This window comes from Anabrus simplex, chromosome 1 (assembly GCF_040414725.1).
Source record: "Anabrus simplex isolate iqAnaSimp1 chromosome 1, ASM4041472v1, whole genome shotgun sequence".
NCBI classification, from domain to species: Eukaryota; Metazoa; Arthropoda; class Insecta; order Orthoptera; family Tettigoniidae; genus Anabrus; species Anabrus simplex.
The window spans coordinates 882,801,781-882,816,683 of record NC_090265.1 but is presented as its reverse complement, the minus strand read 5'-3'; the positions used below and the strand labels follow the sequence as shown (position 1 = coordinate 882,816,683).

At 34.6% G+C, this 14,903-nt stretch overlaps 1 protein-coding gene across 1 annotated transcript in view; it reads left to right on the top strand.

Moving 5' to 3' along the window:
- LOC136857680 (general transcription factor 3C polypeptide 1) overlaps positions 1-14,903 on the top strand; it is a 340,092-nt gene that overhangs the window by 214,667 nt on the left and 110,522 nt on the right. The window contains exon 23 of the mRNA XM_067136529.2: positions 11,682-11,851. Within this exon, the coding sequence (XP_066992630.2) occupies positions 11,682-11,851 (170 nt within the window). The remainder of the gene's footprint in view (positions 1-11,681; positions 11,852-14,903) is intronic.

The following is a 14,903-nucleotide window of genomic DNA, read 5'->3' as shown; positions in this document are numbered from 1 at the left end:
TGAACCTGGTCTTCTGACCTGGATTGTGGGTTGTCATGGAACAACCTTAAGCAGTTCTCTCACCACACTATGCCCTGAAATGACATTTCTGTGTTCATCCCTGATTACCTGTGCCTTGGCTTTGAACTCTTGAGCCAGGTATTTTACTTTGATGATGTGCTCGCTGTAGATGTTGAAAAGTTTTCTACTTCCATGTTGTGGTGGGTAGGTATTCTTGCACCAGTTTGCGACTTGTATGGCTTGATGTTAAGGGTGAGAGTCAATAGTCTTTCATTGATTGGTCTTGTAGGCGTCAACGTCTGGAGCAAGTTGCTTGCTGCTGAGAAATGTGATGCCATTTAGTCCCATGACATCTGCACCAGAGATGAATATCGCATGGCTTTCTGCGCCAAAGTTCCCACAGCCTTTCCAGAGCGTTTCTGATAGGCTGCAAATATCATTTCCAATCTAATTGGTTCGCTATTAGAAATGATAAATTCATTCTTGGTTGCCAGCGTTTTACCCCAGTTTGCCAGTTAGGGCTCATCAGTCGGTATCTAGCACACCTACCAAGACGCATGGCTATTGCATGTGGTGGAGGCCACTTGGTGCCTGAGGCAGTGCCAGTGCACCCACCATGATTAGTTATCAGTGTTTAGTCCCAATGTACCAATTTGGGCTGATCAGTTGGTAATTAGTGCACCTAACAAGACGCATGGCTATTGTATGTAGTGGAGGCCACTGCTAGGGCCACTTGGAGCCCCAGGTAGTGCCAATGCAGTATGAGAGACTCAGTCTCTTTTACATAAATCAGTGCCTTGGTAGGTATGCTAGTTGCTATATAGAAATAATATGAATCACCACCTTATCAATACACTATTTTATTTACTACCAAACTGGTAAATAGGGTCAATACCGGTTTCGACCCCTATGGGGTCATCCTCAGTTGACACATATAAATATCTATAAAAACATCACATATAATAGTTAAAGTTTAAAATTGATGGGTCATTAGTATACTGGTAAGTACATATGCATGTATTATGGAATTTATAAGATTGTTCTATTAGAGCTATTATGTAGATTTTTTGTTTCTTTGTAAACAGTATCAAAAGTATTGTATTGGATGTGGTTCATCCGTTTGACAAAATGCTAGTGGATTGAATATGTACATTTGCTGAGAGGTACATGCTATTCTATTTTACAATTTTTGTTTTACATAATATGGGGTAAAATTATTACATTTGCACATATGTGGTGATATTAGGTACAATGTAGGGTGTTAAAGATGTAGTATTTGAATTTTCAGTATCCTGATTAAGTTTGTTCTATTAGAGCTATTATGTAGATTTTCTGTTTCTTTGTAAACAGTATCAAAAATATTGTATTGGATGTGGTTCATCCATTTGACAAAATGCTAATGGATTGAATATGTACATTTGCTGAGAGGTACATGCTATTCTATTTTAATTTTTGTTTTACATAATATGGGGTAAAATTATTACATTAGCACATATATGGTGATGTTAGGTACAATGTAGGGTGTTAAATATGTACTATTTGAATTTTCAGTATCCTGATTACATTTCATGTAGTGGTTGTAAAGTTTACTGATTCACTTGTTTAGTTCAGTTAAATGCATAATGACCTTGTTGGTTTGAATTCTTAAAATTAAAATATTGGTATGTAATACCTAGTTAACATGAATCCTTAATGTTAATATATAAGTTTGTAGCACCTCTTATTCCCGTTTTCAGTCTTAAAATAGAATTGTGTCTTGACACTTTATTTTGTTAGACATATAAAAGTCTTGCTAAAATAAAACTTTGGGGCTAAAACCGGTATGAAATACTTATTTAAAATACATTAGATAATGGTATTGATATGTGGTGCTATGTGCATATTCAAAAAATCTAAATGAAATATAAATATAATAAATTGGTGACAGTACTGTAGGTTGTTGTATTGTAGGTCTATTAAAATATATATGTTTACTTGAATAGGATCGATCACATGCTGTACGCGTTACAAGTGAAATTGCATTATATATTATAGTAATAACTGGTAATTTTATAGGATACTGCTGTTGTAGTTGGAAATCTTGAATATCATTGAGAAAATGTTCTCATCTTGTCGCGTGTCGAATACAGGTTGAGTAGGTCACCATTAAGAGATGAAGTGCATATTGGATGTCGTATATCTAAATTAGGTTGTACGTTGGTTGTATCGTGGAGACGTGTTGTAAATTAATATATCTGTAAGTAGAAATAATAAGTGTGTGAGATAATGTATCGAAAGAATGTAGTGGCAAGTATATATCGTATTACTTACGTTGGCTGTTGGGATCGTGTGCTCTGTATGGCTGTCTGTTGAGATCTGTAGCGTGTTGCTCTGAGGTTATAGTTTACGGCGGTGGAGGGGAGGCTTGAAGGGATGGGTGGAGCACTTGTAACGGGAGTGGGATTAAAGGAGGAGAGGTCTTGGAGCGGTAGATTTGTATTTATGGATTTTTGTTTATCTATTCTTTTTAAATAATAATCTTTCAGGAGGGGAATAACTGTATGAAAGAGAATATTATTTCTGTCTATGTTATCGTTTAAGTTGGAATTTGGATTAACGTATTTGTCTAAGTTTATATAAAATTCTTCTAGTATACTGAGCAAGGGGCTTTTTGGGTTTATTTTGAGGATTTGCATATCATTACTGATGTCTGTAAACCTATGTTTCTGATCGTTGATGTGTTGTCCCATGGCTGAGAAGTGTCTATGTCTAACGGCATTTACGTGTTCGTTGTATCTTATTGAAAAACTTCTACCAGTAAGCCCTACATAACTGGCTTGGCAATCATTGCATTTTAGACGGTACACTCCTGAGTGGTTGTATTTGTTTATGTTATTAACTGATTTAGAATTGTATAATATGTTGGTGTTATTGCGTGTAGTTTTGTATGCTATTTTTAGGCCTTGTTTTTTGAAAATGTTGGTTATGGGGTGTATATGGTTATTGTTGTAAGTGAATAGTGCGTATTCTTTTTTATCTTTGGTGATTCTGGTTAACTTAGTTTTTGGTTGGTTTTTTACTTTGTTGATGATATGGTTTATCATTGTTCTTTTATAACCATTTTGTTTGGCTATTTCATGAATTATGTTTAGTTCTTTGTTCAAATCTTTCTTTGAAAGTGGAATGTTATATGCCCTGTGTATCATGCTGTAGTATGCGGCTTTTTTGTGAGTGTGTGGGTGGGTGGAGTCTGTTTTTATTGTATTTGATGTATGGGTAGGCTTTCTGTATATGTTGTATGTTAGATGATTATTATGTCTGGTTATAGATATATCCAAGTAGTTTATGGTATTGTTGTTTTCGGTTTCCATAGTAAATTTTATGTGGGGATCTATTTCATTCAGTTGTTCCAAGATTGTATTTTCGTTTGTGTGTCTATTGTCCATAATTATGAATACATCATCGACAAACCTGCACCAAAGAATGATATTTTCTATTTTTTGGACTTCTTGATGTTCTAAATGGTCCATATATATATCAGCTATTATGCCTGATATTGGCGATCCCATGGGCAATCCTTTTTGTTGGTAGATGGTGTCATGGAACCTAAAGTAATTGTTATTAATGGCAAAGTGTAATAGTTTTATAAATTCATTTATTTCCAATTTGCTTAGCTTGCTGTGTTTGTATAGGTTTGATTCTATGATAGTTATAGTTTTCTGTGTAGGTATGTTAGGATACATGTTTGTTATGTCATATGTTGCTAGTTTGTAGTATTGTTCTATTCTCATGTTTTTAGTAGTGTTACAAAATTCTATAGAGTTTTTTATGGTTTTGTTTGCCTGAAAAACATAATGTTTTTTTAGGAATTTTTGTATGAATTTTGACAGTTTGTAGGTGGGACTAGATCTGTAGTTGATGATAGGTCTCATGGGAATATTATCTTTGTGAATTTTAGGGTAAGCTTTGGCTGTAGGTATACTTGGATTCATTGTAATCAGTTTAGTAGTTTCTTGTTCATTTAAAAGGAAGTTGGTGTTTTTTAAAAGAGTTTTTAAGTTCTTCTGGATGCTATTGGTTGGATCTTTATTCTTAATTTGGAAGGTTTCATCTTGAAAACAAGTTTTTGTTTTTGTTATATATTCCTCTTTATCCATAATAACTGTAGTATTTCCTTTATCTGCTTTTGTTACTAGTAAGTTGTTATGCTGGATTTTGTTTCTGAGTTCTTTTATTTGTGTTAGGTCTTTAGTATCTTGTTTATAGGTTTCTTGGTTGATTCTATTGATATATTGTGGTAATATTTTTTTAATTTCATATCTGATTTCATTTTGTTGTTCTTGAGGTATTTTGTTTAAAGCATCTTCTGTTTCAGTAATGATAGTGGTGATATTTTCAAAAATTGAGTTATTTCTCCAGTTATGTTTAGGTCCCTTGCTCAGTATAGTAGTTTCTGCTTCATTAAGTACTGTATTGGTTAGATTTTTGATTGGTGGGTGGAATTCATGTAGGTTGCTTTCGATAGGTGTAGTGGTATGTTGTTTGTTCTGTGTGTACTTATGTGTATGTTGATTTTGTGATTGCTTCAATGCATTGAGTTTCTTATTTAGGGTATTCTGTTTCTGTATCGCTAGGTTTTCTGTCTTTACATAGGTTATTTGTTGGAAGTTAATCCAATATGTATATGGTAATTCATGTGAGGCTTTTAAGTGTGCTTCATACATTTGGATGTTTAGGTGTTGTTTCTTTCTGTACATGAATTTGATCTCCTCTTTAAGCCATATTCGATTTGTCTTATTTTGTGTATTTCGGGTTTGATTAGTGCTTCTATGTTTGTTATTATATTTCTTAAGAAATTTAGGGGTTAAGTTGTTTTGTAGGCATTGTTTTAAAAACGTGATGTTTTTGACGATGTTAGTGATCTTAATTTTCAGATTTTGATATCTGTGTGCTATTCTTTTTGCCTGGTTGGCTGTTCTATTATTATTTATAAGCTTCATGTCCGTATTGATTGGTATCACTATATAGAAATAATATGAATCACCACCTTATCAATACACTATTTTATTTACTACCAAACTGGTAAATAGGGTCAATACCGGTTTCGACCCCTATGGGGTCATCCTCAGTTGACACATATAAATATCTATAAAAACATCACATATAATAGTTAAAGTTTAAAATTGATGGGTCATTAGTATACTGGTAAGTACATATGCATGTATTATGGAATTTATAGCATGTACCTCTCAGCAAATGTACATATTCAATCCATTAGCATTTTGTCAAATGGATGAACCACATCCAATACAATATTTTTGATACTGTTTACAAAGAAACAGAAAATCTACATAATAGCTCTAATAGAACAAACTTAATCAGGATACTGAAAATTCAAATACTACATCTTTAACACCCTACATTGTACCTAATATCACCACATATGTGCAAATGTAATAATTTTACCCCATATTATGTAAAACAAAAATTGTAAAATAGAATAGCATGTACCTCTCAGCAAATGTACATATTCAATCCACTAGCATTTTGTCAAACGGATGAACCACATCCAATACAATACTTTTGATACTGTTTACAAAGAAACAAAAAATCTACATAATAGCTCTAATAGAACAATCTTATAAATTCCATAATACATGCATATGTACTTACCAGTATACTAATGACCCATCAATTTTAAACTTTAACTATTATATGTGATGTTTTTATAGATATTTATATGTGTCAACTGAGGATGACCCCATAGGGGTCGAAACCGGTATTGACCCTATTTACCAGTTTGGTAGTAAATAAAATAGTGTATTGATAAGGTGGTGATTCATATTATTTCTATATAGTGATACCAATCAATACGGACATGAAGCTTATAAATAATAATAGAACAGCCAACCAGGCAAAAAGAATAGCACACAGATATCAAAATCTGAAAATTAAGATCACTAACATCGTCAAAAACATCACGTTTTTAAAACAATGCCTACAAAACAACTTAACCCCTAAATTTCTTAAGAAATATAATAACAAACATAGAAGCACTAATCAAACCCGAAATACACAAAATAAGACAAATCGAATATGGCTTAAAGAGGAGATCAAATTCATGTACAGAAAGAAACAACACCTAAACATCCAAATGTATGAAGCACACTTAAAAGCCTCACATGAATTACCATATACATATTGGATTAACTTCCAACAAATAACCTATGTAAAGACAGAAAACCTAGCGATACAGAAACAGAATACCCTAAATAAGAAACTCAATGCATTGAAGCAATCACAAAATCAACATACACATAAGTACACACAGAACAAACAACATACCACTACACCTATCGAAAGCAACCTACATGAATTCCACCCACCAATCAAAAATCTAACCAATACAGTACTTAATGAAGCAGAAACTACTATACTGAGCAAGGGACCTAAACATAACTGGAGAAATAACTCAATTTTTGAAAATATCACCACTATCATTACTGAAACAGAAGATGCTTTAAACAAAATACCTCAAGAACAACAAAATGAAATCAGATATGAAATTAAAAAAATATTACCACAATATATCAATAGAATCAACCAAGAAACCTATAAACAAGATACTAAAGACCTAACACAAATAAAAGAACTCAGAAACAAAATCCAGCATAACAACTTACTAGTAACAAAAGCAGATAAAGGAAATACTACAGTTATTATGGATAAAGAGGAATATATAACAAAAACAAAAACTTGTTTTCAAGATGAAACCTTCCAAATTAAGAATAAAGATCCAACCAATAGCATCCAGAAGAACTTAAAAACTCTTTTAAAAAACACCAACTTCCTTTTAAATGAACAAGAAACTACTAAACTGATTACAATGAATCCAAGTATACCTACAGCCAAAGCTTACCCTAAAATTCACAAAGATAATATTCCCATGAGACCTATCATCAACTACAGATCTAGTCCCACCTACAAACTGTCAAAATTCATACAAAAATTCCTAAAAAAACATTATGTTTTTCAGGCAAACAAAACCATAAAAAACTCTATAGAATTTTGTAACACTACTAAAAACATGAGAATAGAACAATACTACAAACTAGCAACATATGACATAACAAACATGTATCCTAACATACCTACACAGAAAACTATAACTATCATAGAATCAAACCTATACAAACACAGCAAGCTAAGCAAATTGGAAATAAATGAATTTATAAAACTATTACACTTTGCCATTAATAACAATTACTTTAGGTTCCATGACACCATCTACCAACAAAAAGGATTGCCCATGGGATCGCCAATATCAGGCATAATAGCTGATATATATATGGACCATTTAGAACATCAAGAAGTCCAAAAAATAGAAAATATCATTCTTTGGTGCAGGTTTGTCGATGATGTATTCATAATTATGGACAATAGACACACAAACGAAAATACAATCTTGGAACAACTGAATGAAATAGATCCCCACATAAAATTTACTATGGAAACCGAAAACAACAATACCATAAACTACTTGGATATATCTATAACCAGACATAATAATCATCTAACATACAACATATACAGAAAGCCTACCCATACATCAAATACAATAAAAACAGACTCCACCCACCCACACACTCACAAAAAAGCCGCATACTACAGCATGATACACAGGGCATATAACATTCCACTTTCAAAGAAAGATTTGAACAAAGAACTAAACATAATTCATGAAATAGCCAAACAAAATGGTTATAAAAGAACAATGATAAACCATATCATCAACAAAGTAAAAAACCAACCAAAAACTAAGTTAACCAGAATCACCAAAGATAAAAAAGAATACGCACTATTCACTTACAACAATAACCATATACACCCCATAACCAACATTTTCAAAAAACAAGGCCTAAAAATAGCATACAAAACTACACGCAATAACACCAACATATTATACAATTCTAAATCAGTTAATAACATAAACAAATACAACCACTCAGGAGTGTACCGTCTAAAATGCAATGATTGCCAAGCCAGTTATGTAGGGCTTACTGGTAGAAGTTTTTCAATAAGATACAACGCACACGTAAATGCCGTTAGACATAGACACTTCTCAGCCATGGGACAACACATCAACGATCAGAAACATAGGTTTACAGACATCAGTAATGATATGCAAATCCTCAAAATAAACCCAAAAAGCCCCTTGCTCAGTATACTAGAAGAATTTTATATAAACTTAGACAAATACGTTAATCCAAATTCCAACTTAAACGATAACATAGACAGAAATAATATTCTCTTTCATACAGTTATTCCCCTCCTGAAAGATTATTATTTAAAAAGAATAGATAAACAAAAATCCATAAATACAAATCTACCGCTCCAAGACCTCTCCTCCTTTAATCCCACTCCCGTTACAAGTGCTCCACCCATCCCTTCAAGCCTCCCCTCCACCGCCGTAAACTATAACCTCAGAGCAACACGCTACAGATCTCAACAGACAGCCATACAGAGCACACGATCCCAACAGCCAACGTAAGTAATACGATATATACTTGCCACTACATTCTTTCGATACATTATCTCACACACTTATTATTTCTACTTACAGATATATTAATTTACAACACGTCTCCACGATACAACCAACGTACAACCTAATTTAGATATACGACATCCAATATGCACTTCATCTCTTAATGGTGACCTACTCAACCTGTATTCGACACGCGACAAGATGAGAACATTTTCTCAATGATATTCAAGATTTCCAACTACAACAGCAGTATCCTATAAAATTACCAGTTATTACTATAATATATAATGCAATTTCACTCGTAACGCGTACAGCATGTGATCGATCCTATTCAAGTAAACATATATATTTTAATAGACCTACAATACAACAACCTACAGTACTGTCACCAATTTATATTTATATTTCATTTAGATTTTTTGAATATGCACATAGCACCACATATCAATACCATTATCTAATGTATTTTAAATAAGTATTTCATACCGGTTTTAGCCCCAAAGTTTTATTTTAGCAAGACTTTTATATGTCTAACAAAATAAAGTGTCAAGACACAATTCTATTTTAAGACTGAAAACGGGAATAAGAGGTGCTACAAACTTATATATTAACATTAAGGATTCATGTTAACTAGGTATTACATACCAATATTTTAATTTTAAGAATTCAAACCAACAAGGTCATTATGCATTTAACTGAACTAAACAAGTGAATCAGTAAACTTTACAACCACTACATGAAATGTAATCAGGATACTGAAAATTCAAATAGTACATATTTAACACCCTACATTGTACCTAACATCACCATATATGTGCTAATGTAATAATTTTACCCCATATTATGTAAAACAAAAATTAAAATAGAATAGCATGTACCTCTCAGCAAATGTACATATTCAATCCATTAGCATTTTGTCAAATGGATGAACCACATCCAATACAATATTTTTGATACTGTTTACAAAGAAACAGAAAATCTACATAATAGCTCTAATAGAACAAACTTAATCAGGATACTGAAAATTCAAATACTACATCTTTAACACCCTACATTGTACCTAATATCACCACATATGTGCAAATGTAATAATTTTACCCCATATTATGTAAAACAAAAATTGTAAAATAGAATAGCATGTACCTCTCAGCAAATGTACATATTCAATCCACTAGCATTTTGTCAAACGGATGAACCACATCCAATACAATACTTTTGATACTGTTTACAAAGAAACAAAAAATCTACATAATAGCTCTAATAGAACAATCTTATAAATTCCATAATACATGCATATGTACTTACCAGTATACTAATGACCCATCAATTTTAAACTTTAACTATTATATGTGATGTTTTTATAGATATTTATATGTGTCAACTGAGGATGACCCCATAGGGGTCGAAACCGGTATTGACCCTATTTACCAGTTTGGTAGTAAATAAAATAGTGTATTGATAAGGTGGTGATTCATATTATTTCTATATAGTGATACCAATCAATACGGACATGAAGCTTATAAATAATAATAGGTATGCTAGTTATCAAATTGGCACACTGGGACAAATCACAGGCAACCAAGAATGAGTTAGCTGGAAAATTTATAATTTCCAATAATGGATCAGTATATTGGAATTATTAATTTACTCATTCAGGACAAATATTTCAAGTTCCCTATGAGAGTCGAAACCTGTATCATTATGATTTCTATACTGATTTAGTTTGCATTCAATGGTGCAAAGTTTCCCTGCCTGGTGAACTGAGATATTTTAGTGCTTCTTTGACAAGGAGTAAAATCCCATGAATGGAGCAGTAGGTCAGTCAGTTCTTGAAGTTAGCTTCACCAAACAGACCACCGGGCGAGTTGGCTGTGCGGTTATGGCCACGCAGCTCTGAGCTTGCATCCGGGAGATAGTGGGTTCGAACCCCACTGTCGGCAGCCCTCGAGATGGTTTTCCGTGGTTTCCCATTTTTACACCAGGCAAATGGTGGGGCTGTACCTTAATTAAGGCCACGGCCGCTTCCTTCTCACTCCTGGACCTTTCCTATACCATCATCGCCATAAGATGTAAAGCCAATTGTAAAAAAAAAAAAAAAAAACAAATGATAATAATAATAATAATAATAATAAAATAACAGACCTGTGTAATGTATAGAAACAATCTTGCACATGTCGCTTGTAACAGTAAACTATATGCAGCCCAATTTTGTGAAGAGTTGTAAAAGTTAACAGTCTACAAAAATTCTTTCTTTTTAACTTTATGTGCCTGTATTTTTCTGTATATACATTTCCAGGTTATGTTTCATCCAGATGAAAGACCACAAAGGGTCATATTTAATAATTATGTAACTTAAGTGTATCATCAAATTTTGCAAAATTTGTTCTCATAAGAGACATGTGGTACTGTATTGTACCAAACTATTATTGACAACTCAAAGATCCAATTTACATGAAAATAGCTTTTCCTGGCTATCCTTCAATGAACATCTTGAGATTTGAAAAAATGAACCAGTTAAGAGAAAAATAAGAACTCCGTCCTTTCTGAATTAATACAATACAGTTTCCCTTTGAAGTGTTGTCAGAATTATGCAAAAAAATAAAATAAAATAAAAGCGTCCAATTCCAGGCAGTTTGCTGGTATAGGAAGTGAGTACAAGATGATCATGTGCAAGACTAACGGACTCAGTTGTAGGGAGTTAAGGGGGAAATACGTTAATTACATTCATAATACGTACGTACGTACATACATTATCATTATAGACCGTTATGCCTTTCAGCGTTCAGTCTGCAAACCTCTGTGAATTTACTAAACATTGCCACAATCCTCTGTTTGCATGAAATAACCAAAGAGTATTGTTCGCTCGTAGAGGCTTGAAAACTAGAAAATGTAACAGTCTGTATTGAAAATTGTATGTATGTACAGTATACTTAAGCTGCCCTCCACAGCAGTGGTGGTTCTCAAGTTCTCATTCGTATATTTTCTTAAATCATGCTACAGCCTCTGAGCAGATTTCCCACCTCGTTGATGGCTACATGAAGTTTTAGCAGGGATATACCTACTGCTCTAGAGATTCTTTTTGAATATGTGAGTATTTCTAGTACTTAGGAGTGAGAGATTTTTTTAAACAGGTGGTTTCTTGATTGTGTTTCAGGATGCTTTGGCTACCCTCAAAGTGACATGTGAATCGAGTGCTAAGCTGGAAGATGCCTTAAATGAAAAGTTTAAGATGCTAGTCAAGGACTTGCAATTAAGATCAAATACTATGGTATCAGGGAGTCCTTCAAGTAAATGGAAAATACCTGACTCACCAGCAGTGTTCTGGTAAAAATTTTATCTTGATTTAGTGCTTATTTAAGTTAGTGATCTTATTAGTTTCAGAGACTATCTGCTTTGATACAACAGGGCCCTCTTGTTTTTAGTGTTGTGGGTCTGATCCAGCCTGATATGACAGGTTTTTGAAGGTTGAACATTTTTTAAACTCAAATATATTGTGTTATTTAGTATTTACACTGCACTATGTCTTCTGGTATGGGCTAGAACAAATTTGTTACTTTCATTGACCTGTCTCAGTCTCATCCTTGGCTTTGACAATATGAAAGTGACCGAGGTATGTGTGATGCTAGTAATACCATTCCTTATGCAGCCAGTCCCTGTTATGAATGGTGTGAAAATGTCACTCATAGGGTCGGTTGGTGCATGCATTTCAGTGGGCTTGGCAGACTGATCTGTAATGGCAACTTCTGGCTCGGTGAGGAAAGGAACGGGAAACTACCTCACTCCTCACTTCCCTAGTATGCCTCATCAGTGATGCCTGGGCTATCTATGACAGCTGTTGGCGGAACTGTGGAGGATCAAACCAGCCTTAGGGCTGAATACCCAACGTACAATGTACTGTTAAATAAGCATTAAAGTTACTACATGTTGCACCCCCCCCTGCTATTTCTACGATGAATACGGTATGTAGTTGTGTTAGACCAGCCCGTGTTATTCGTCTCACATACCCATGACAGGGTTGAGCATGATGAGCACCGAGGAATAAATAACCGGAAAACACAACACATACATAGGCAGAAAGATATTGAAAAATAAAAACAAAAATAACAACAACAAAAAATCGGTGGAAGCTCAAATCAACCAGAGGTAACACGGCAGTAAATAAATACCTATCATAGTTTGTGCAGACCGGGTCGAAAATGACCAGGGACAAAGTCATGAACTGAACTCGAGCCTGTTAAGTCAAAGGGTAAAATTTAAAAGGCTCCTACAATAATAACTCTGAGTAGGAAACACAGATGAACGACCTGCATAAGCAAAAATGTATCAGGAAGAAGAAGCAGGAAAAGAGTTTATTAAATAAACATTAGATGAAAATAATATCAATGGCCACACGAAAACCAGGAACAAATAAAATAATGAATGAAAACCAACCCTGATGGAATCAATACTTAGGCCTAACTACCTGTTCACTACACTACCATCATAACGTTGTGCCTACTCGTAATAAGATCCAGTCAACAGGTTCATAAATAAAAATATCCAGAATACAGAGAAAGAAATTTTTACCTTAGGAACAAAATAGCCTTGTTGCATAACGCAGACTTCGGCCCAGTGCAATATATCATTTGATATCCATATCAACAGGACGAGTATTTACAGATCGCGACACACGATCAAGAAATAAAATGCTACTCACAACAGTGGTTTCCAATGAACTTCAACAAAAAACAGAAAGATAAAATATGGCCAGACTGTTTGTTTGCTGGTAAAAATACATCTCTCTGGTAACTCATGATGTAAAACATGTACGGAAGACAATTAATACTAATTTGTTATCCATATTTATATTAAACTAGCTGGTGTACCCGTGCTTCGCTACGGGATTCTCAGAAAGACTGACTTTGTGGTTTTCTTAACATGAAATCAACATAGGTCATTACAAAAACGTAAGTATGAATGTAGCGATTAAAAGCGATGCTATCATATCAAATACTCGATCAAGTGGAAAGCCGCACGTTTTATCACATTTAACGAACAGTGCTGCGATTAGATTGCGGTGCCAATCTAATAGTCCAAAGTTCCAGAGCTGGGATGACCAGGCCGCAGATTGCCATGAACACTCATCTGCCATTATTCCGCTTAATTGCACACTGTTCATTCCAATCAGTGCCTCAGAGTAGGGATTGAATAGCCCGAATGCTATGATGATCCAGTGTGTTACGTACCAGTAGTATCAGAAAATTTATAAACCAGGGAATGGCATGCTAAAGAAGAAAGTTATCTAACTCCCCAGCTACTTCCCATCAATATTCAGGCAGGCTGTTACACTCTGTACGACTGAGCGAGTTGACTGTGTGGTTAGCGGTGCGCAGCTGTGAGCTTGCATCCGAGAGATGGTGGATTCGAACCCCGTTGTCGGCAGCGCTGATGATGGTATTCCGTGGTTTCCCACTTTCACACCAGTCAAATGCTGAGCCTGAACCTTAATTAAGGCCTAAGGCACTCCTAGCCCTTTCCTATCCCATCGTCGCCATAAAACCTATCTATGTCGGTGCGACGTAAATCAAATTAAAAAATACTCTGTACGCAGAAGTAATCCTATCTACCGGAGATGAGGGGCAACAGATGGCACAAAGCACATCACGACAAACAATGGTCAATGTAATGTTATTGTTGATCAATGTTATGAGCTTTCTATATTGTAGGCCTTCACATTTAGTTTCCTTTCGACTCTGTGATTTGTAAAATATTTTATACCATAAACTGTAGTTTCTTATTCTCCGACTTTACATACCGATTTTCATTAAATACTGTTTACCCATTTTCTGGTTACTCGGCGCTGATATGGACTTAGTAACAAAAATCCAAAATCATGAATATCTTTGTGATCACAGCCAGTGCGGTAACAATGTATAAGACATGAATAATAGGAAATTTAATACTATACTGTATAACCCTAGCTATGTAGCATTTATCTATTACACCTCTAATAAGAAATATTTGAGAATTACATTTTAGGCCTTCCCCTAAACTACCATTTCACTCAGCGTGAATAGAATAATTTTTTTTTTTTTTTTTTTGCTAGGGGCTTTACGTCGCGCCGACACAGATAGGTCTTATGGCGACGATGGGATAGGAAAGGCCTAGGAGTTGGAAGGAAGCGGCCGTGGCCTTAATTAAGGTACAGCCCCAGCATTTGCCTGGTGTGAAAATGGGAAACCACGGAAAACCATTTTCAGGGCTGCCGATAGTGGGATTCGAACCTACTATCTCCCGGATGCAAGCTCACAGCCGCGTGCCTCAACGCGCATGGCCAACTCGCCCGGTAATAGAATAATTTACAGCCTGGACTATAGTGTCTTATTTCCTAACTTTG